At 38.0% G+C, this 24,382-nt stretch overlaps 1 protein-coding gene across 2 annotated transcripts in view; it reads right to left on the minus strand.

The window, feature by feature from the left end:
• Positions 1-3,043: 3,043 nt before the first annotated feature.
• The window catches only part of CADM2 (cell adhesion molecule 2), a 1,086,729-nt gene continuing 1,065,390 nt past the window's right edge, over positions 3,044-24,382 (minus strand). For both annotated transcript variants that reach the window (XM_090059684.1, XM_090059675.1), the window contains 2 exons: positions 14,807-14,932; positions 3,044-12,386 (listed from right to left, as the gene is read on the minus strand). In XM_090059684.1, the coding sequence (XP_089915810.1) occupies positions 12,268-12,386; positions 14,807-14,932 (245 nt within the window). In that variant the 3' untranslated portion in view covers positions 3,044-12,267. The remainder of the gene's footprint in view (positions 12,387-14,806; positions 14,933-24,382) is intronic.

Raw genomic sequence — 24,382 nt, forward strand, 5'->3', positions numbered from 1 at the left:
GGAGAAGCGCAGTAAGGTTTATATAGCAAAGTCAATTTCATTGTATAGAGCAGAACTAAAAAGTACCAAACCCATGATTCATTTTGAGGTGAGGAAAATCTCTCATTACCTTTAAACGCATCTTTTATTTCTACAAAATTCTCTGCAAGAGGGGCTCATGTACCCTGAAATAGGCCTGCTTAATATGAACACAATATTAATTATGAGCTCAATTAAGACTTTAAATTAGCGGAGCTTTCACTCCAAGCAGGTATCCTTAGATGATGAAGACCCATCTTCTTGTCAGGCATGCCACGAGGTTAGCTCTGTAGCCTACCCATGTGTCACTTTGATCCTCTTCACCTGTTTAATTGCTGATCTGCTTTCTTCTCCCTGCCCTGATCTGCTACCTGCCTTACAAAGTGGCTGCCCATGACACATGTGGCACATGTTACATACAGGTTGACCACTCCTGTCCTAAGAAGTGGATTTTAGGAGCATCTGCTTTGACAAATAAACTGTTCTTTGGGTGGTTACATGTTTGTCTTCTCTAGATGAATAGCTTGAGAAATATTTCCCTAATATTTAAAGCAAGATATACATTTAAGACTTAAAGATTCCAGCATGCTGATAGATATATGGGCAGTAATATTGTCTTGAACTTTACCGTTTTCAGATAAATAAAGCTCTCTCTTGGTTGAGAAATTTATCTGTCTGCAGCACATAGCTATAAGCAATCAGGGTCCATTATTAGGCAGTGATTCACTTTAATGACATCTGCATTGTCATGGATAGGTGCTGTCAAACTCCATATTCAACCAAAATATGTTGTTGCAAGAAGAATGAATAAATATTTCACTTACTATTTGTGATCATGTTTATTCTTTGGAGAGATAAGAGGAAATTTCTCTCCATTAGTGGTAAATTTCAAATATTGGGCTAACATTGACAAAAAACTATTTATTTTTTATAACAACTCTCACACTGTCTTATGATCTCTCAGCATATTTGCATTAATTGCACAAAGAAAAAGGGTCCAAATAAAATAGAATAACCCTATTTTGTTTTACTGTTGTATATTATTGTATCTATATTTCTCCTATATGCTCACATATTATTATCTGTTTTAATGATGGTAAAACTGGTAGAATGATCATCTTTGAATGAATTAGAATGTATGTTTTGAGCCAAAAGCATAAATTATTTAAAAGTATTGTGTGTGTGTAGTTTTATTGTCATTTAATTGTATTGTTTTAGTGAGAGCTATAAACAAACCACTAATATTACAAGAACACGGTTCTATTTCTTGCCTCTGTTCTTTTATGGGGTGAATAATGGAGAGGGGAATTGTGGGAGGGATAGGTGGAGTAGTGGTAAAACCTATGTGCATTCTTTGAGATACTTCTTGCAGTGTTCCTGAATCATCACAGGACATTCTTAACTTTTATTTGTTCTCACTATGTTCTGTGTAATAATGGAAATCTCTTTGCAAAAGCACTCTTTTTATTTTACCAGAAACCATTTTGCATGACAGAGTAAACTTAGTTTTGCGTTGTGGTGTTGAAGGTTGTGAACATTTACTTGAGACTCATGGAAAAGAGTTAACGATAGCTCTCACTTCTGGTAAAAGAAAGTGCACAAGAGCTAATAATTTGTAAGTCATCCTTTATGCCATTTAATTTGCAAGGGAACACAACTGCTCAACAGGATATTGACATAAAATTACAGTATGTTCTCAAACTCCTAAACTTTTCAACTACTGATACTCTGGATTGTACTACACATGGGCAGCATACAGAGCATTGTCAGGACAGTGAAATGAATAAGAAAACCATTGAACTTTGAAGGCTAAGAAATATTTTGCACTACAGATAGTTTGAGGGTAATTCTGGACAATCCCTTACAGTCTGAAGTTAATGATACTCTAAAGCCCTGCATGCTGACTGAAAATGATTACATTTTTCTTATTGATAAAGATAACATTGTGAAGACTCACCAAACAAACACCAATAAAACATTTTTCTTGCTGGTATTCTGGTATACTATCCTCTAGATTTAGCATCCAATAAATTTTGGTTCAACTTTGCTTTCCCTCAACATTTCTGCATATAAGAGCATTTTCATTTATCAAGTGAGAAGAAGAGAGCTGGATATTTAATAAAGAGATGGCAAACAGCCTCTTTTCAATAACTTTCCATCACAATGAGGAACATGGGTTCTGTCAACTTTGCCTGACCTACCAGAGAAAATAACTATTCTAGAGAAATCATAAGAACAAGAGAGGTTGACTGCAAAATCAAAGGATGGAGTGTTAAGATCCTTTGCATGGCAGGAATTCTCAGTTATTTCTTTCACTGGAAGGCTACAAATTGATCTTTTTCCCATTGGTTTGGTCCATTGTTCTGTGGTCTCCAAGCACCATCGTAATTTAAGACAAAATCCAGGATCTTGTACTAGATATTGGTACAGAGTTCAAGACTGGGCATTTCTACACTTATGTCTTGCAAAACATGTATTAGCAAAGCCCATAGGATCACATGCCACCTTGCAGGATATATGTGTCTATAAGGCACTGTAGAATAACTGTCACTGAAAGGGATTGAGACTACTCCTGAAAGTCTACGAAAGTATAACCCACTACCCTTGTATAACTTTAAGTTCATGTGTAAGATGGTACTCTTCTAGGTCCAATTTTGTGGGAAAATGTTCTTGAGGTATATGCAGATATGAAAACAGAAGAGAGTGAGGCTATCTGAAACAAAATTGTAAACACTGTAATTTTACTGTATTAATTTTAGTGGGTCCACACATCTCCCAAGATCTTCAGCAAACTTAATCCTACAAAGAAGAATATGCATAGGTAAAAAAACCCACCCAATATTTGTACAGAATACATGCCTGGCAAATCTCTGCAATAAAGTATCAAAGACACTGATTTAAAATCAGCTAGATTATGTATATTGCTGTGCTGACTGGAAGACACAGAGAGTCGTTTCTTTTTTTCCTAATTCCTCATATTTTGTGTGTATATACATTTATGTGTATACACACAAAACATGAGAAGTCAGAATTAAGGGAAATTTGTTTGGAATCAAACATGATAGGGAAAAATTCCAGCTTTAATTGATCATTGTGAAAGATACATTTTACATGACAAGAGAAAGCTAACTGCTATATGCAATTATGTTAGTGGCAATGTTGGGTTCATAACTGATGAAAGGGAAAATAAAGAGTGATACAAAAATTATAGTTTGAAGAACAGAAAAGCAGGAACATAGTTGCAATGCATAACACTTCTAAAATATGCTACAGAACATCAGCATGTTTTATGCAAAAAAAATCAGCATTATATGGTCTTAAGCATCACTTGAAATACCATGTAATTGCTACTTTTATATTTAGAAAGTACTTTATTCTACATTTTCTATTACCTAAGGTTAGCTATTTTGATTGAATGAACAGAAATAGTAAAATGTAACTGAACTTTCAAGAAATGAACAACAGTAAATGGTGGTATACACCCCCACATCCCTGCAAAATTTGGATAAATACTGTACCTGTTCGTGAGTGCACTAGTCCGAGTACTACACTACAATGAGATGACATGTTCTTTACTCCAGTAAAACTCCCACTGACTTCAAAAGAACTTTGCACTGTAATAGCATTCAGAGTACCTGGGCTTGGTTTTGACTCGGCAGAATGATGGATGGATTCTGCTGTCAGCAGATGGGAAATGGCATTAGCAAAGGGACAGGAAAAAACATTGCTTTCTTTCTGTCCACTAGCCCTCTTCTCTTCTGCACAAGTACAGATTTTGTGATCTCTGCCCTGGTCTGCCTCCATTGCTGTCCGGTATGCTTGGGCTAAATGACAATCTGGCCCTGGACCAAACAAATTTAAGTAGCATAACAGGTGCAGAGAACCGTCCCCCGAATCTTCTTTTTCCCTTGCAAAGATCTAGCTCAAGGTTAACACACAATTTACACCCTACAAAAACCCAGTTTCAGAGAAATTAGAGGTTGTTAAGTATGATATTGACTTTTAGCTTGACCTTTACATGAGAATAAATTTCACCTACTTTAAGGATAGTTTCCAAAATGTATGTCATTCAAGTCACCAGTCAAATGGAACTGGATAGCAATACACAGCACAGAGACTGTAAAAAGTTACACAGAATATTTGGTTTTTTTAGTTCATACTAATAATTTGTACAATTCTAGGATACCATTAATTATTTTTTGAAGTAACTGTTTTAATTGCTTGATAGCAGCAAAGTAGTATTTCAATGTACACTAGTTCTCTGTTAAAACAAGAAATCTAAAGTAAAATAAGGCTTGTGAATAGTCTTTATAAACAGCCATGGGTCTGAATCAAATTTGCCACCACACTGGCAGACAGAAAATGCATTAAATGAATAGACAATTCAGTGATGTCCACCAGATAACTAAAATTGAAATTTTATTTCTTTCAATAATATTCATCAGACATGTTTCTGACAAGACTTTTCTGAAAGATGAAGTGCAAATGGGAACCCTGTAAGAATGTTTATAAGAATTGTACATGACATTTCTTAAGCGCCACTAAGTACACATTGAATACTTTGTAAGTATATAGGCATAGCAACATGCAAGTGTCATGTACCTAATATTACAATATGCATTTTGTTTGCTTATTCATGAGAAAATTAACTTAAATAAACATGGTTCAATCATCAGTGCAATATGTTTAATTCCAGTTGATTTTACTTACAGCAGTCTTATTTTTTTTTTCCCAAGCAGAGACGAACACTTCCAAATGTCATGAATTACAAGTCTAAGACCAGAGCACAGAGGAGTTCCTATAAGGTTACATTTATACAGTGTGTCAGCAGAGGTTGTTGATATAATCTTTTCACAAATTTTGTGTTATATATTCTAGAAACTTCCTGCAGTACTTAAGGTGTTTTGTTGTTATGAAATATCTAGATTGAAAGTAAAGGATGCACAAAGAATACATTATACAGTATAAACATTTGCATTAAGGACCTGATTTTAGCTCCACTTAAACTAATAGGAATGTTGTATTTGTCAAAGGAGGACATCTATGAATTAAAAAGCCTACAAGTTCAACTCTCAAACTCTGCTGAGTTACATTCAGTAGATAAAAGTAGAACATTTTATAGTATATTTGCATATTTCTACAGAAACTACATTGTGACATGTGAAAATCTATTTACATTTAATAAGGACTTAAATATGCACACGCATATTTACTATCATGATTCAATATAAATAGAAAGGAGGAAGGAGCAGGATGAATGGAACAGTAATCCAGTCCAAACATAAAATATCTCCTTTGGTTGGTTCCTTTGGAACCAAAATAAACAGTTTGTGGGCATCATTTCTTTTTAACCAAACAAAATATTCTTTGGAAATTCTTTTTTAATTTAATACAAATATTCTCTCCTTTCTTGTAAAGCCAGATGAAAAATAGAAACCTCTAATCATTTAGAAAAAAATAAAATCAGCACTGTGTGCAAAGGCAGGACAAGGCTACATGTAGTTTGCACTGGGCACATCTACACATGAAGCTATGTTGCTGTAGCAATGTGCTATGGCAACATAGAGTCTGCAGGCAAAAACCATGACACTGCAGCTACGTCATCATAGCTACATGCAGCAACATAGCGCCTAAAAACAACCATGCGTGGCATGCATGGTGCTGTATGGGCTGTTACTGCGCCATCATTTAGTATTTCCAAAAGGAAGCATTAAATGACAGCGCAGTAACAACGGCGCCATAGTGATATACAAGATTAGAGCTCTCAGAAGTCACTGCTGGACGCCACATACAGGGAAAGTGCTTAAAGCTGTGGTTCTCAGCTTTTATATAATCAAGACACCCCAGTGAGACTGGAGGCACTCCTGGGAAAATGCCAGCTCTTAGTTTTTACCTTTTTTTGACTACAGAAAAATAATAGACCAATTTTGCTGTTGCAAAGAACTCAGAAAGGAAACAACAGGTCATCATGCTTTTTACCTTGTGGATTCTTATTTGAAATCTTGGGGTTTGTCTTATGAAACATGTTTGCACCTAAGAGTGCTAATGTTATATGGCATCCCATGGTACCAAAGGAGTTCAAGGCACCCCAGGGTGCTTCAGCACCCTGGCTGAGAATCACTGGCTTAAGGGCTGACCCCCAGCACGTTTAGATTTTATACCAGAAATATATATTTTTTAAATCCTTTAACTTTTATTTCCTAACACAGAAGGTTCATTGGGAAGGATTTTTTCAATCTTCTTTCTAGTTGGGCTATACTTTTTAACAAAGCAAAAAGTATGTTACACAGAGACTACATAGGCTAGATCTGTGGCTGTACACAGAAGCAATGCAGCTGCTTTAACCTGTTGCAGGGAGACTCCCCACTGCACCTGGGAAATCCCCATGTGCTATAAGTTATATTATCTTTAGTACTTACCACTGTCTGTCTGCAATGCAGTAGGCATTTCAGGGAAAAATGGGCATAACTGGGTAACATGGTGATTCCTAATGGTTTAACCAAACCCCCTTGGGAGCCACTGGCAGCTCCTATTTATTACAGCAATGCTAGATTGGAGAGGGAACCGTATTTGTACTCCTGACTCTGTGCGAGTTGCACCAACCTCAGCATATATGGTGAGGTATTTAAACAGCAGCATGTCTTTGTTCTAATTTCCATGTAGGTCATTCAGGTGACTCCATCTGATTTCAATGGTAGTTAGATCAGGATTTCCCTGAACAGTCATGTAGGAAAACTTGGTGGTAAAAGTAGTTTCAGACACAATCTTTGATGCATTTACATGAAAAGCTGCAGCATTACTTGTTTATTTCTTTAAAGTTTGAACTGAAGACTTTCCATGTACATTTTCAGTTACATGGAAGTGTGTGTGTGTGTGTGTGTGTGTATGTGTGTGTGTGTAAAATCACAGGTTAGAATATTTTGATTGCATTTCTATTACATATTTAATTTAAAAGCTTGCTTATGATTTTAAAACTGACATTACAAACATGGATCCTTTTTAATGAAAACAGTCATATTCCAGTTGAATTGTATAGGATGATTCTTGGTGTTGAACTGATACTAACTTTGTGCTTTTAAACTGCATGGGATGGATCCCACACCAGTCAAGCTGGTCTGAACTGATGGCTATAGAACTAAATTGATTTACACTAGCTGAGGGTAGAGTTCTCTATTATAATACTAGTTTGCAGAATAATCTATATCAGGAGACAGTAAAATTAGAGGAAAGATCCATGAACACAGGGAAGATGTTTTTCTGGTTTAAAAATACATTTTTATAATTATTCCATTTAGGGGCAGAGATGTTGTTATAATGTGCCTAGAGACATTTCATAGCCCGTATTTCAAGAAAGTGGTATATGAAACATTGCAGGAATTACATAACATGTCATTAAGCCAACAGCAGTTGTTAAACATGTATATTAATCACAATAGTGTGCAAGCATGAGAGGGATATAATAAATAACACTCACTCAAGTTTTACACTCTTCCATCTAGCAATATTTATTTTCTTCTTTTGCAGTTTTGTCTGATCTCACTTTCATTAAATTTGGAAGGGCACAATAAAAAAATGACAAGAAGAAAAAGATCGACAGCATAAAATTTTATGTTTAGAAAGAGTCAACTTTATCATTAAAGGCAGCCTCTCTTCCTCAATGGAAGCATTTCATGGCTGCAATTTATGATTACCTGACATTATTGTGAAAGAAATACTAGAAATTCCCAGTGAAAAGGGTCAACAAAATAGGGGTCAGAAGAACACACCTCTGTCTGTTTCTCTGTTGTTCATGCTAAAAATACAAGGGCATATGGCAGTACATTTCAGCATCTTAGCATGTTAGGTTCCCTCAAGGACAGGACAAAGAAGAAAGCTTGTGCTGCTGAGCCAGAAATAGATTTCTGAACAAGGTTGCCAGACTTATAGCACGCTAACAGTGAAGCCATTAGCAAAGTTGAAGTCTCATTTTGCCCTAAAGGTGCTTCAGCGGAGTCTTATGGGACCCAAAGAGAAAGGAAGGCAGAACTAGTGAGGAAGAGGAGAAAAATATGCATTATTATGAATTAAATACAAGTACAAGGCAAGGAATTATACATATTGCACTAGGGCAATTACTGCATGTAAGTGTACTGTTAATTCATGTAACTGCTAGGGACACTCTAGCTTCTTGAAATAATCAAAATGCATATTATAATTACATGGGTTTCCAATATCCATACACAGCAAGTACAAGATACTTACATGTAAGTACACTGTATTTACCTATATTTTTGCATAGTTTTTAGTGTGTACTTTGTGCCACTTAATAAAAAGCATTACTCAGTTTTTTTGTATTAGACAGCTTATTCAATTGAAGTTGAAGCAGCTGAATTTTTGGTATGTTCATCATAGATTACCATTTCCTAGGAATGAGGAGATTGGACAGCTGGAAGAATCTAGGTAGGTGTTGGGGAAAGCTGCAGTGTGAACATGAAGTTTTACGTCACCTTAATAAAGAAATGGAATATCAGATTTGTGATGTTAATTTAATAAACTTACCTTTAGTTTGAATGGACTAGTAAAGGTAAGAATTCCATTTTCCTTTTGGTAACACTTTACAATAAGTGGCACTAAATTACACTATAACTGCTATGTTACATGGAAGTACATGTAACTACACTGTAACTGTTGAAATAGCTACTGTACATGTGTGTACATGGTAATTTCAGTGCTGTTACAATCATGAATTACATAATTACAGATGATCCTGTCCTTTCTTTTCATTGAAATCGTTATATATATTATACTATAATGAAAATACACAAGATGTTAACTTCCATGTCTTGTTTAGAAAAGTTGGTTTTCTTCATATATTCTTTAGAGGAGTCTCAGTGCAAGATGAATCACCTTTAAGAAATGTGAGAAGATTTTTAAACGTCCTAGCTTAATGCTGAGCCTCAAGTTAAATATCAGGTTCCTTAAACTGCTTCTTGGTTTCTCTGATGACACTAAACAGAGTGGAAAGATGCACCCATTGTCTTGCGATGCCACTTTCTTATTTAAACGATTATGTTTTCAAAGCATAAAAAAAAAGTTATACATTTAAAAGCTAAAAATAGCCAATGGACACTGTAAACAGTACATTGACAAAATTTAGCTACCTTGTCTTTAGTAAATTACTCTGCATGTGTTGGTGGGTGTGGGTGTCACTAACATAGTTCCCATTCAGAACATTCATTTTACCTATATACTTAGTTTAGGGTCCAATTGTAATGGACTCAGTATTTCATAACTAGATCTTGCCATAATAGAAACAGACCTTATTCATTTATTTATTTTAGTTTATTAACTATATTTATCTCTGAACCATGGTTTTACCCACAAGGGGCCTAATATTGCCTTACACCAAGGGTAGTCATTTACACATGTAAACAGAGATAAGTCTATAAAATACTACCCCGCTGAATTTTTCATTCACATATGTAGGTTGTAGTATTTTGCACCCACTTGCCAGAGATGTAAATGACATCACAGGGTGCAAGGCAACTGAGAATCAGAGCTATTGAAAATGAGCACACAGGAACAATCTTAACTAAAAGTCAACCAAACAGCGTAGTTTAACAGTCCAATTTGCCAATTTTCAGTGCTGAGAAGACAGCTTTCAACAATCACATCTGAAGATGCTCCGACTTTTCACGTACTTTTCCGACTTTTGACATGGTGGTAAGTAATGATTTAAGCAACAATTTTATAGTTCAAGCAACATGGAGTAAAAAAAGAAAAGAATTTGTAATGATGTAAAAGCAGCATTAATAAACAGTTCAACTTCAGCAAATAAGGCCCTGATCCAGAAAAGCATCTAATTTGTAAGCAGATGAATAGCTCTATGGAATCCAAAGAGCTGTGCACGTAATTAAATTAAGAATGTATCTGGAGTCTTTCTTGGATTGGGCTTCAAGTCCTGAAATCAAACTGAAGTATACAGTATTGTAACACAGTTAATGCAACTTACTGTTGTGACAAGAACCTATTTTTCTGGTACGAAATGGAATGAATTCCATTGCCAGCCTTTTAAAAGTGTATGCTTTGAAAGACATGAATATCTTGTAAACCTATACTAGTTTTCAATGTGTCTAGTAGCACCTACCTGGTTCTCTCAAACTACCGTACTATATTAACATATTATTGCATTTTTCCACATATGGGTATGGAGTGAACTGTAAAAACAAGCATGCAATCACATCAATGCAGACTTATTTCTTTAAAATGTCATACTGTATATGATTTATTATGTTAACACTCAACCACATCATATTATTTATGATCTGTATAGTTTGAAAAAAGTGCTGCTTGATTGACGTCACCCTTTTTTCTTAGAAATGAACAAGATAAACGTTCAAACAAAAGCAATTAAAATACTCTAATATTGTCCTTAAAAGTTTTATACTCTTCTGATAAATAATCTGACACAGCACCTTGTCTTCGATTTTACCTTAGTACATGATGTCATATTCAAACTGTCCCTCCCCCACACAAAAAAATAAATCCAAGGAGATAACCCTTTACAACAGGCCATCATGCTTTTAGACTTCACAAGTATAGCAACCATAGACAAATATTATTTTCAAAGGTGCAACATTTTGAAGAAGGAGATGAATTTCAATCAACGCGGATTTTCATTCTCCATCACGGAATCACTATCAAGAGTTGATATGCCAACAGTTTTATTTCACTGGAAGAAGAAATAAGCCATTGGGCTTAGAGTGTTTTGTTGTCATATTTAAGAGCATGAGATTTTTCAGCAGTCAATTACACAAAAAACTCAGAAATAATCCGAACAGCAACTTTCACTGTGGAGCTAAAAGCATGGCAGGTATTCTCTATCATTCACGGTGACATAAGTTTGTACCTCACAAAATGCATAGACAGGAATTTAATATAAAGAATTAGTCCATTTACTGTATACACAAAACATATATTTTTGTTTTAACACTTTTTTTGGCAAACCAACATAGAGAAGCAGCTCCAGAACTGCCAAATTAAAAATTGAGAATTTTAGCAACGTAACAGTATTTTTTAAAGGATATTAATCAAATGTGGTTGTAATTTAAAACCTGAGGCTGTGCACTGGTTGTTAGCTTAAAACTACCGTTCCATATAACATTGTGCTTCCATTGTTTAACAAAGAAAAAACAAGAACTAGAAAAGTTTGCTGCTGAACAGTGCTAGGACATACAGACAAAAATACTGATACATGTTATCCACTCAGAATATTGATTTAAGTCATATCTAAAGGGATATAATGGACATTAGAAAATGCTTACTTGTGACTGACTTAGCTATAGCCAAAAAAGTTAAATATGTATCAAATAATGTTTAATTGGATTTATTATATGCACTATATACAGATACTAAAATGCCTTGCAATTGTGCCCCAGGAACACTTCAAATTTGACTAGGCAGGTGAGTCCATATGAAGCAAATAAATTATAAAAGCAGAAATTACTGGAAGAAATACCTAATACTTGTGATCTCAAAAAGCAGTAAAAGGGCAGGGCAAATTAATTTCAAAAGAAACTATTATAATCTAACACTGCAGAATCTATATGTATATTCAGTATGATGTAATTACCACTGAAACATGGCACTATTTTTATAATACCATTTAAAAAAAAGTGTTCTGATACTTATTTTCCACCAAATCCAAGCATACGACAAACTAGACTACAAAGTTTTCTGTTTGCATTTCCTAGGGCATATGTTTCAAAAACAGGTTGCTTTTGAATTATAGACATGTATAAAATATTCTTTGTAAACCTCTAATCTTAGATTTCATATTTTATGTAAGTATATTAGGTTCTTACCTAATAGTATTTGTTATTAAAATTGTTCAATGACATACTGATAGGGACCATGATAAAAGAAAACTGGAAGAAAGAAGAAAACTGTGTAACATTTAAAAATGTAAAAAACTTAATAACATGGTTTAAGATTATGATTAACATTGTTAAGGCTGTATATTCAAGCACTGTATGTTAAGAGAGCAATGGCTATGAATTTTAGGCAATAAGAAATGTCCTGCTTTATGGATGGAACTAATTTAAAAATGATGTTGTCAAGAGCTGATTGTTGGCACAAACTGGCTACTTATAGCAGAATGGAAGTTAATAAAGGTAGCAGAAGATGGTAGAAATGAATTCTGAAAGATGATAGCCAGTTTTCTCCAGCAGTCAGCCTGATAAGTAAAACTCAGAGATTCTAGGACTGCATCTAAATAAAATACTCCTTTTTCTCCTCTGCATTGACTTGGCTGCCTTCTGCATTGATAATGGCTGTGTCGGCATCAGGTGCATCTTCAGCTCCTTTAGCTTCATTTGTTAAATATGTTCCTATGGGAATCAGTACAATGGAAAATATGTATTAGTATTTTGACATCATATTGTTTTAACAACAGTAGATTTGTAACAAAGATCTAATTGCTTTAGACACAGAAGTAGTAGACTACAGAATTATATATTAATGATACATATAACTTTCTGTTTTGGAGTAGTAGGAATGGCATTCTATAACACTTGTAATATAGGTGCATGTATATCCATGCTACAAAAGGGTAAGTGAAACGGGCAAATCACATTACTAGAGAGAATCAATTAATTCATGTAACATACAAATATATTTAACAGATCATTGTTTAAATTATATTGCCACATATTAGTTGCTATATCTTAGAAAGGCTTAGATTTCATTAAATGAGTGTTTTTGAAAAATTCCTCCTCATTATTTTTCACTCTTTCAAATTGATATAGGACATTTTTTATCCATACTTAATTCTACAGAATGATATAATTGAGATTCCCTGGAAGTACAAAATTGATATAGCAGCATTAAGTTAACCCACAGGGTTTAGATTGCTGCAGACGTTGCTATGCAAGTAGTAGAAGTTCAGGATATGAATAATTAGACTTCAGTACAACAGCCAATTTTCATTTTGTGGTATTTGTGTTAGCTAGGGACTCGCATGTTTTCACCTAGGAAGAAAAGTAGAGCAAAGATGCCACATTTTCACTTGCTTAATTAGAAAGATGTAATTTTTCTCACAAATATATGCATTCATTAAAAATTATATATGTTTATTAGCTGGTATTTACTAGCCTTATGACCATTATATCTACAACTAGATTTAGTAGACTAATAATAGAGTAATACCTATTTTTATTTATTTATAAATTTTGGTAATTGAGGTTTAATAATTTGGCCGCATGCCATTCAGAAGCTTATCCTTAACAACTGTTTTAAACAATCAAGCAGGATCACATCTCTTAAAGGGCACAATCTGGCTATAGAAAACTAGACCAAACACAAGTGCATGGCTACAGACTGCTTCAAAAATGGCCAATTGGGTGAAAATCGGAGCCCTCATTGCACAAGGAGTCAAATGAAGATGTTTCAAAACAGAGCGGCTTCTGTAACTTCTGTCTGTGTTGAAAATGCACTCAGTTTCACTCAGTCCCTACTCAAACTAAACCCCCTTTACCTTGATAATGGGAGCTTTTCTCTAAGTACAGACTAACAAACAGGGTCAAAACTTTAGAACTTGGCCCTGTAATGAAATTGGGTCAAATAATGAAACACGCTGATTTCAATGGGGCCAGGATTTAATCCCTTGTACTTAATGTTATCTTTCAAAAATGTATATTTAAGGTACCATAATTACTTGATTCCAAGATAAGGTTCTTTTCCCCGTTCAACATAGGGAAAATAAAGCCTCATCTTAGAATTGGGTACCAAGTGAAAATGCTGTACCTTCAGTCAGAAGAGGCAGCAGGAATCCACTCATCGAGGCACACGGTGGCATGAGACTCAGCAAGGAGACATGAGACAGTGAAGGACCCGGAGCAGGGGCATGGGACAGAATGGTACAAGGGCAGAAGCATAGGATGGCATGGGACCCAGTGCAGAGGTACAGGGCAGCACGGGACCTGGCATGCAGGTATGAGGAACCAGGACAGAGGCATGCAGTGACAAGGGACCCAGGCCAGGGAGAGACCTGGTACAGAGGCACCCAGCAGAGCAACATACAGCAGCATGGCATGCAGTGGTGGGGTAGATAGCTGTTGGTGCAGTCACCAGAGAGAAATTTCAGGGATGGCAGGCAGTAGGGGGAGCAAGTGTCTGGGGGAAGGCAGACACTGGGAAGGGCAAAGTGCAGGGGGTGGGAGGAGGGGTGCAAAGGGCTAGGGTCAAGCTGCCAGCCCTCCCATCTCATTTGCCTCCCCATTGCTTGCCCCCCTGTCACTGCTTTCCCCCGCACAGTGGTGGGCAGAGGAAAAATTTAAGACAACCCTCCAACAATAAGATTCTATACATGGAAATTTTTAACAGATATTGTTATTTATTTTAAATTTGAAGTCATCTTAGATAGGGGGAAAATACAGGTATTATGATATCTGCAAAGTCTTATTCATTACCTGCCTAAATTCAATACCTGTCTATATTCTACAATAATATGAAATCAAATGCTTAAAGGGATAGACTAATGGGCATTTTAGCATTTTGAATCTCCCAAAGCCAGTGATTCACTGGATTTGGGTAAAAGTTGCTAGGCATCCTTCTGCTTCACATAATGCAGTTTTACAATTGGGTAAAATCACAATCTCAGTGAAAACCAGGTGTTCAGCTTAAGTTTTGCTGTTTAAACCATTTTTGGGGGGGAGGGGTATGAGAGGGGAGGGAGATCTTATAGGGAAAAGCTAATCGCTAGGAACTGTTGCTGCAAAAAGTAACTGCACTTTGATTAAATCTATCCTACCTTTATGTCTTGCCAGATATCGACCGAGTAGAATTATAGAACATAGCGTTACAAAGACAACTACAGCAACTACTCCTCCTATAAGAGCGTGATCAGGTACAGCCGGTCCAGTCAAACCATTAGGATCTAAAGGAAAAACAAAAAGCAAAAATACTGATCAAATAATGGAAGCTAAGAAAATGTACAATAGCAGTTATCCTGACCATTCTGAAAATGGAGCAGTTCCCTCTTTAATATTCAGAGTGGTTATTCCCACTTTTACTACCACTATCTTATCAACAACATAGTGTTGCTTGTAGTCCCAGATTGTTAAAGCGCTGAGGACACTACAGTTATAAAAAAAACCTTACCTTATTCTTCCTTAGCACTGGTTATTAAATGGGAAAGGTTGCTGGTTTTGTCCTAGTAATTTTACAACTGAAAATCTGGCCACAGATATTTATAGAAGCAAAAACAAGGAATTGAGAATTGGGGATCAGATAGCATCAGCAGAACAGTGTCTGCATAATACATAATTTATATGGCTGAGAGTCTCAGTGGGGATCCCTTATATATTCTTTTCTTGTCATTAGTATCCTATTGCACTAGAAATAAAAAAGGAGATAAAGTGCAGGCTTGCCAAGTTCTTCAGCAGATGGCTGAGTCTGCAAGAATTTGGTCAGATAAACATATCACACATCCTCGAGATCATCATTCATTCTCAAGCATTAGTTTGCAAATTGGTTACGGTTATCCGATTAACACCAAAGTGAGTAAACTGTAATAGATTTAACAAAGAATTAGCAATTTTGTTTTACTGACTGCACACAGAATGTGAGGAGTATTGTCAGTTTTGAGCCTCCTATGCTAGTCATTTAATCTGTTTGGGAGTTTGGTGCTTTCCAGAAGACACTAAAGAGGCAATCATGAAAATAACACTGCAATCATGAAAATAACACTGCTCAAGGGTCAAGTAATTCCCTTGAGCTTTTGAACAATGACCTGGTAACCTTCAAGTGTTGATTCATCTCAAATATGCGAAAGGAAAAAGAAAAAGTTTCAGTCCTACAGAAGCATAGCGGCTCTTTTTCAATGAAAAATACCTCCACCACAAACTAATAGGAATTCTCCCAAGATTCTATTAACAGGTTCTCTGTGTAGTAATCAGTCTGCAAATACCGCTTCAAGGGCATTTCCTTTTAGGTGTTGTTTATTTTCTACAAATAGGTTGCACATAACTACCTTTGTTTTGCAGCACAGGAAGACAGAGAAAAGGTTTGCACAGAGGAGAGACCAAACCCATAAAAGATGGGTAAAATTATTTGCATATCTGACACTTGTATAATAGTGTACTAAACCTGGCATCAGGTACACTCGAGGGTTATGCATCTTTTCCTAGATGAGAATCTTAACAGGAGAATATTGTTTTCCTCCGTTTCTGCAAACTGCTAATGCAGATTTCCACTGCTGCTGTAGCACAGAGCATTAAGATCCTACTATTGTGGATGTGGGGCTGTGTACCCCATAGTCAATGAATCTCTAAGAAACAGCTTCTTCATTTATCACTGTTTTTCTTGATTCTTGGCTGTTTCTCCTGCTCCTGTTAAGAAGTTTTAAGACAAGGTTGCCACAGCACCTCTGTGGGCACTCTGGTCTTTGAAAAGACTGAAGAAACCCCCATCAGGTCTACTCTATGAAGTCCCTCCCCTCTTCCACGGAAGCATATAAGTAGCTGACATCACCTGTGACACTTGGGACAGATACACAAAAAGGGGTAAAAGCAGACATTCTTCACTATGTGAAGATTATATCCAGTTTTTCTAGCTTTGAATGGGAAAAAGTCGATGGTACTGTCATCCCTTTTATAAACATTGAGCCCTGCCTGAGGATGCTGGCAAGTCCTGTGACAAAGCTATTGGACCCTGCTCTCAGCAAGCAGAGAAGTAGCACCAGCTCAGATTTGGAGAAACTACTACTATTTCAAATGTTTCAGTAAGGCCAGCAGGAGATGCAATTTTTCAGCATTAGACCAGTGGTACCATTTTGTCCCTGGTGCTCACTAAAGTATAAGCCTGGCTAATCCACTAGCAGCTAAATTAGAGGATAAAAAGTATTTTATAAGGGATAAAAACCTTCATGATTCAGGTCATAAGACAGTGTCTAACTATAAAGGGTTAGGAGGACACCTCTAGAGGCATTTTTGGAAGGCAGATTGTGGAATATATCCTTAGTTCAATACCCAGATTTACACATATCACATCTACAAGCTTTAATAGGAATTAAAGATATAAATCCTGGCAATACACTGAGATGTGAATATGCCTCTATGCTTCTATCCTCAGATAATTCTTCCATTGTCCCCTGTATAGTTTCCCACACCTTTTTCTGAAGCATCTGCTACTAGCCACTTTCAAAGGCAAGATTTTTGACTAGACAGACTTTTGACATAATCCAGCTTGGAAGTTCCTTGCTTCCTATGTATTAGTTTGAATTAACGAGATCTGCCATTTCTGTATGCTGAATCTTTCAAATTTTGAGATTCATTTTAACCATTCATTTTCTGCAAAAATGTGCCTTGTACCTACTCGTAGAATTTCCTCTTACTATGATAAGCGGATACATCATTTTAAACACTTTTTGTTCCCCTTGAGACCTTGTATTATCATATATGTGACTGCTGCTTCTACCATAATGCTTCAAGAACTCATTCTGAAAGACAGAAGCATATTCACACTTTAGCGTACTGCATGGGTCTGTAAGCTTCTCTTGCACTAAAAGGCATAGAAGTGATAACTTTAGGATATTGAGTTAAAGTTACAATCTGCCTTCTAAAAGCATAACAATGTTAAAGGAATCTTTGGAGATCCATTAATTATACTGATATCATGAAATACATATCTTCTCAGTGAGATAAATATTAAAATTATTATTGAAATTACATATTAATTCTTGCAAATGCTATAGATACATACTTATATTCAAAATTCAGTTCACAAACCTTCTAGATTAGTTTGTTTCCTCTTTAAAATATTTAAAAGTGAACTAGCACCAGGCAGCTATATAAGGTACATATATTATGGGATTCAAATACAGAACTTCTGAATCAGAGCAGGTCTTGTTCCTTCAAAGATCAGCTTCTCATCCTCTTTCTTTATATTTTGATGGGCCTGAGCAAAGTATCCTAGAGCAAGATGCTTTGCACAAAAATGTCTAGATACCCTTTGTATTCCTCCTGCATTTGAGGCTGTTTACAAATACTTATTATTAATACTCTAAAAACCACATTTCTCCAGCTCTTGAGGATTCTTTCCATATTGCTAGCTCATGCACACAGAGAAAACATTCAAAACATGACTACATAAGAACAAACTAGCTCACTCATTAAGAAGCAAGATATGTTGGTGAGCCATGACAGTATGACAGATCTATGTGAAAGTTAACATGCACTGGACTCCAGGTGTCAATGACCACAATATGGGTGCTTTGGCAGCAAGTATGAGAGAGATGAGGAAGGGGGAAACCCCTAATTCCAGAAAACAATAAGGATGCTTCTTAGAAGTCAGTTCAGTAAAGAAAATGAACAGTAGAGAACAGGTGGTCTCTTTGTAGGCAGGACCCAGTGGCAAGCAGGCAGAGGTTGTGCTGGGAAATATGCTTGGTGGTGGTGACCAAGTGTTAGAAGATCAGGTGCATACACTGGAGGCACAAAAAGGGCACCAGAAATACAACCAGACATCTGACAAACAAACTCTGTTCTTTTTAGCAGTTCAGCTTCTAGATGTATTTATACTAGCATCAGAGGGGTGACTGCAACTTTAGTTGATATACACTACTTTTAAAAGAACTGTATATATTGTGGCAGAAGAAAATTTTGTAGGCTGCAAAACCCACCCCAGACCTTGGGTAAACTCTTGGGTGGTTAGTTTGTGCTGAAATCAGAGTCATCATAATGACACTGCTAGCTAGTTTAAAGCTGTGTCTGAAGATAAATCATTGACTTCAGTGTAGAAATACACTCTTTCTCCATTGTCACAAATTGGGAACACTGCTATGGAGGCAGCTCTTAATGGAATAGACATGATCAGTAGCATGACTAGGGTGAAGTCTGTTTCATTTTGACACTGTTTCGACTCATTTCAAGCTCAAAACAGCAAAATCAGAATGAAATGAAGGACTTCAAAATGAGATGAAGGGCTTCGAAACAGCCTTGAAACAAAATGAGGGCAGTTGAAATGTTTCAAAAGTTTTGAATTTTGAAGTAGCCCAGCTGACCTCCCCTGCCCAGTCTAGGGAAGGGAACTGAGCCCAGCTGAGCTGAGATCCCCTCCCCAGTGCTAGGATCAGGCTCAGGAAGGGAACTGAGCCCAACTGAGTTCCCCTCCCCAGTGATAGTTCCCCTCCCTAGCACTGGGGAGAGAAACTCAGCTCAGCTGGGCTGAGTTCCCTTCCCCAGTCTGATCCTGGTGCAGGGGAGAGGAGCTCAGCTCAGCTGGGCTCAGTTCCCTTCCCCAGCCCGATCAATCACAACTCTGGGAAGGGATCAATCACAGTGCTGGGGAGGGGAACTGAGACCGATCACTCAGCCCCCACAGCCCTCCTGAGGTTGCAGCCCTCCATCTGCCTGCTGGATGACAGAACCTGGGTACTGGTGCCGGTCTCAGGAGGCAGCACCCAGCTTCCCTCCCTCATCTGGCAGGCAGGTTGGGGGCCCACAGCTCAGGGAGGACTGGAACAGTTGCACAGCCCTACTGGGGTCGTGGGCCCCTGATCTGCCTGCCAGGTGAGAGAGGCTTTTTTGCGCTTTGCTTTTATAGCCTATGGGTGAAACATTGAAATAGCATTGAAACAAAACAGAAGAGCAGTTTTGAATCAAAATGAAATTCAAAATGAAATGCTGTTCCATCAAAATGCAAGTAGAAACAGAATGGTGTCATTTCACACATCCCTACTGGGCAGGGCAATACCACACTAAACACTGTATAGGAGGGACAGGGGCAAGTGAAGTGAGCAAAATAGTGCCACCTCCTGCCCCTTGTCCTGGGTGCTCAATGATAGCCCTACACCACTGGGACCTTATGCAGACGAACTCTCAGTCCCTAATACCAAGTACACCCACTAAAGATTACCTGGGGCATCTGAAACCATTAGGGAGAGAAAAACTCTTCATAATCTGGAATAACTGTAGCCCACAGAGCAAGTGTAATGTCAGGAGCTCATGAAGTTTCCAACGAGCAAAAGTCTCCCATTCAAGCATCAAAAAAATGTTATCCCCCACCCCCAGAGAGTTACATGTCCATTATCTTTCATACTGCAGTGTGATCTTACTTCGTGATATAGGTTTGTTTTTTCAAAGTTCGTATGTAGCAGAAACATGGAAGCTCAGTACAGGGAGAAAGTATATCTTGGAGCTGAACACAGCCAGACTCATCTTTGGAAGGCAAGGGAGGTAAGGCTGTCTTTCATCCCATGGTTCACAAAGCACTGTTTATCCATGAATCTCCAGATCTCCCCATTACCAGATTCAGGTAAGGCCATGAAACAGATCTGATGGGTGTTTTTGCATATGACATCAAATACAACAAACAGAACAATTTAAGGTAACCTTAGGCTCCAGATCTGTGTTGCTTTATGAGCAGGAATCCTGGTTTTCTCTGATTTAAAAAAAAAATCAAACATTTTTAGTTTTAAAAAAGTAACCCCAAATCCACATTTTTCCATGATTAAAATGAAACATCACTATAAATATAGATATAGATAAAACCAGGATCCCTGTTTATGAAAAATACAGGAAAGCCAGCCTAGGTGTCAGTTCCCCAAAAATCTGGTGTTATGCCTTGGTGAATTTGAGATTCTTGTGTTTCTTTTGAAATAGAAGATGCAGATAAAAGATATTTTCACTATCTTCTATATGAAATAGAAGATATGCAGGAAATAGCATATGCAAATAAGATTTTTTTCTTGGTGGCTGAACAAAAAAATTGAAGAAACACTTTTTTTGGTCAAAGAGAAAGAATTTTTCTTGGAAAACTGAAAATTATCTTAGACTAAACAATATATTTTGTTTCACTCAAGGGTAATTTTTTGTGTTGGGAATTTTTTATTAAAGCAAAAGACATGTGGAAACAAAAGACATACAATGGGACTTACATATCATTTACCAAATGGGACAAGGAAGTGGTGCCCTATACAAGGCTGTGGGGTCATTCTTACTGTTTCTCTCTTACCTATTAAATATTTAATTACTTATGCAGAAGTAAATTGCTTTAACAGGAAATATTGAGAATATCCCCTGTTGCAGACTCACATCCTAATCATTGGACTACAGGGCTTTGGACAGAAGTAAGCACTAGGTACATCTAGTTTCATAGTTTCATAGTTGGTAGGATCAGAAGGGACCTGAACAGATCATCAAGTCTGAACCCCTGCCATGGGCAGGAAAGAATGCTGGGGTCAAATGACCCCGAGGTGATTATCTAGCCTCCTTCTGAAGACCCCCAGGGTAGAAGCAAGCACCACTTCCCTTGGAAGTTGGTTCCAGATCCTAGCTGCCCTGAACTGTGAAGGTGTACTTCCTGATGTCTAGCCTGAACCTACCCTCAGTCAACTTGTGGCCATTATTCCTAGTTACTCCTGGTAGTGCTCAGGGGAACTGGGACTCTCCTATTCTCCACTGGTCCCCCCTGGTAAGTTTATAGATGGCCACCAGATCCCCAGCCTTCGCTTGTGCAGGCTGAACAGGTTCAGCTCCCATAGCATCTCCTCATAGGGCCTGCCCTGCTGCCCCCTGACCACGCAAGTGGCCCTCCTTTGGACCCTCTCAATGCTGTCCACATCCTTCCTGAAGTGCGGTGCCCAGAACTCGACACAGTGCTCCAACTGCAGCCTGACCAATGTTGCATAGAGGGGGAGGATCACCTCCTTGGACCTACTTGTAATACATCTGTGGAAGCAGGACTAGGTGTGGTTAGCCTTACTGATGACAGCCTCACATTGGCAGCCCATGTTCATCTTGGAATCAGTGATGACTCCTTTTCTGCCTCTGTTCTGATGAGAAGGGAGTTCCCCAGCCTATAAGTATGCTGCTGGTTCTTTCTCCCTAGGAGCAGTACCTTGCACTTGTCCGTATTGAATCCCATCCTATTCTGATCTGCCCACCCCATAACCTGTCCAGATTTAGTTGTAGCCTGTTTCTCCCTTCTAGTGTGCCCACCTCTCCCCACATCTTAATGTCATCTGCAAATTTGAAAAGGGTGCTTTTCACCACCTCCTCCAAATCACTGATGAAGATGTTAAACAGTGCGGGCCCAAGGATTGAGCCCTGGGGGACCCCACTGCCCAAGTCTGTCTAGGTCAAAAATGACCCCATCCACCACCACTCTCTGGGTGCAGCCCTCCAGCTAATTTGCAACCCAACTGACTCTGTAGGCATTGATGTCACAGTCACCTAGTTTTTTAATGAGAATGGGGTGAGAGACAGCATCAAAGGCCTAAAGTCCTTTGTCCACCGTGACACTTGCATCTAAGAAGTTTGTGACCTGATTGTAGAAGGCAACCAGGTTGGTCCGACAGGACCTGCCCCTAATGAACCCATGTTGGTTGCCCCTAAGCATAATCTCCCCTGCTGCTCCCTCGCAGATGTGTTCCTGGATAATTTTCTCCAAAAGCTTCCCCAGGACTGAGGTAAGACTAATGGGCCTATAGTTTCTCGGGTCCTCCTTCCTCCTCTTTTTGAAAATAAGGACCACATTGGCCCTTTTCCAGTCCTCTGGCACCTGGCTAGAGCACCATGAGTGCTCCTAAAGCTGTGCCAGGGGTCCCACAATGATCTCTGCGAATTCCCTCAGCACCCTGGGGTGGAGATCATCTGGACCTGCTGATTTGAACACATCCAGCCCCACCAGAAGTTCCCTAACTAGGTCCTCTCTGACCCTAGGCCTGGCTGTGCCCCTCCTGAGTCCATCTGGAATCCCAGTGGGGGAGATGTCCCAGTCCCTGCTCAGAAAAATGGAAGCAAAGAATTTGTTAAAGAGGTCAGCTTTATCGTCTGGTGCAACCACCAGATTGCCAACCGTGTCCTGCAGGGGCCCCACGTTACCTGGTGCCTTCTTTTTATTCCCTATGTATTTAAAAAAGGACGTCTTGTTATCTTTGATCCTAGTTGCTAGTCCTAGTTCTGTCTCCACCTTAGCTTTCCTAACAGCCCTCCTACAGTCTCGAGCAATGGAGGTACGATCCTCCTTGGTGATGGCCCCTCCCTTTCATTGGGTGTATGCCTCTTTTTTAGCCTTCAGATGTTCCTGTGCACATCTACATGTGCACCTTACTGCAGAGTTAACTAATTAGCTCCACAGTAAAGCATCATTGGGTGCATCTACATGTTCATTAATGTGCATAAGTATGGTGAATTGAGTTTAGTACCAGCAATAACAGTGCTACTGTACAGTAATGCCAGCACACACTTTTTCAGTGATGCTAAAGCACAGTAGATTAATTCTACTGAGCATTAGCACACTAGCACAGTTTTTTCCTGCCACACTAATACACAGTAGAATTAATCTACTGTGCATTTAGTGTCTCGTGTAGACATGCCCACTGTCTACATGAGTGCTGGTATTAGGGCACAGTACATTAATTAATTCCACCATAAGTTAGTACTGTTGGGGACAGTACTATCTTATGGTAGAGTCATTAACGCTGTCAGAAAGCTCATGTTGATGGTGACTGGGGCTGACATTTCAGAAAGGTTCAAATGGACTCTTTATACTTTTCAGCCAGGTACACACATTACACTTCTACTGGTATAAACGATCGGAAACTGGTCTATACCTGTAAGAGAATAGAAGTTCAGCACACAAACTGGCCTAAAAATGGTGGAACCCAGTGTATGATTTGCACCCATACCAACAAAGGGTGAATGCGTGTTCTATTTGCTACCAATATAAACTATGCTGCTTACAGAAAATCGTATAACTTATACTGATTCCACCTTTTTGAATGTCTGTACCTAGCCTAGGAAAATAGGGCTGGAAGGGACCTCAAGAGTCCATTAGTTCAAAACCCTGTCCATCTCAACCAAGTATTTGTTTAAACTTCTCTTAAAAACTTCCAAAGATGGAGATAGCCTGAGATGTTTCCAAAAAATTAACCATCATTAGAGTGGGAAAGTTCTTCCTGATATCCAAATTAATATTACCCCATTGCAATTTAAAACCATTATTTCTTTTCCTGTCCCATGAAGCAAAAGAGAACAGTTTATCACAACCTTATTTTAAACAAGACTTGTCCTTTTGGAAAACTTATCAAGTACCCCCCTCAGTCTTCTCCACACTAAATGATCCCAGTTCTTTCAACTTTTTAACTTAAGCCATGATTACTAAACCTCAAATACTTTTTGTTAGTATGCTAGCCTCTTTCTAATTTGCCTACATCTATCTTGAAGTTTGGTGCCCAGACTAATCAAGTATTACACTAGAGCTGAACAGAGTGGAACAATCATCTCCTGCAAGCTGTAAGTGATATTTATGTAAATAGAACCCACCACGCTATTGGGGTTTTTTTTTCTTCTTTTTATCCCTCCTCCCTTCTGCCATCAAGAGC

Source organism: Crocodylus siamensis, chromosome 1 (assembly GCF_052110815.1).
Source record: "Crocodylus siamensis isolate JL-2025a chromosome 1, ASM5211081v1, whole genome shotgun sequence".
NCBI classification, from domain to species: Eukaryota; Metazoa; Chordata; order Crocodylia; family Crocodylidae; genus Crocodylus; species Crocodylus siamensis.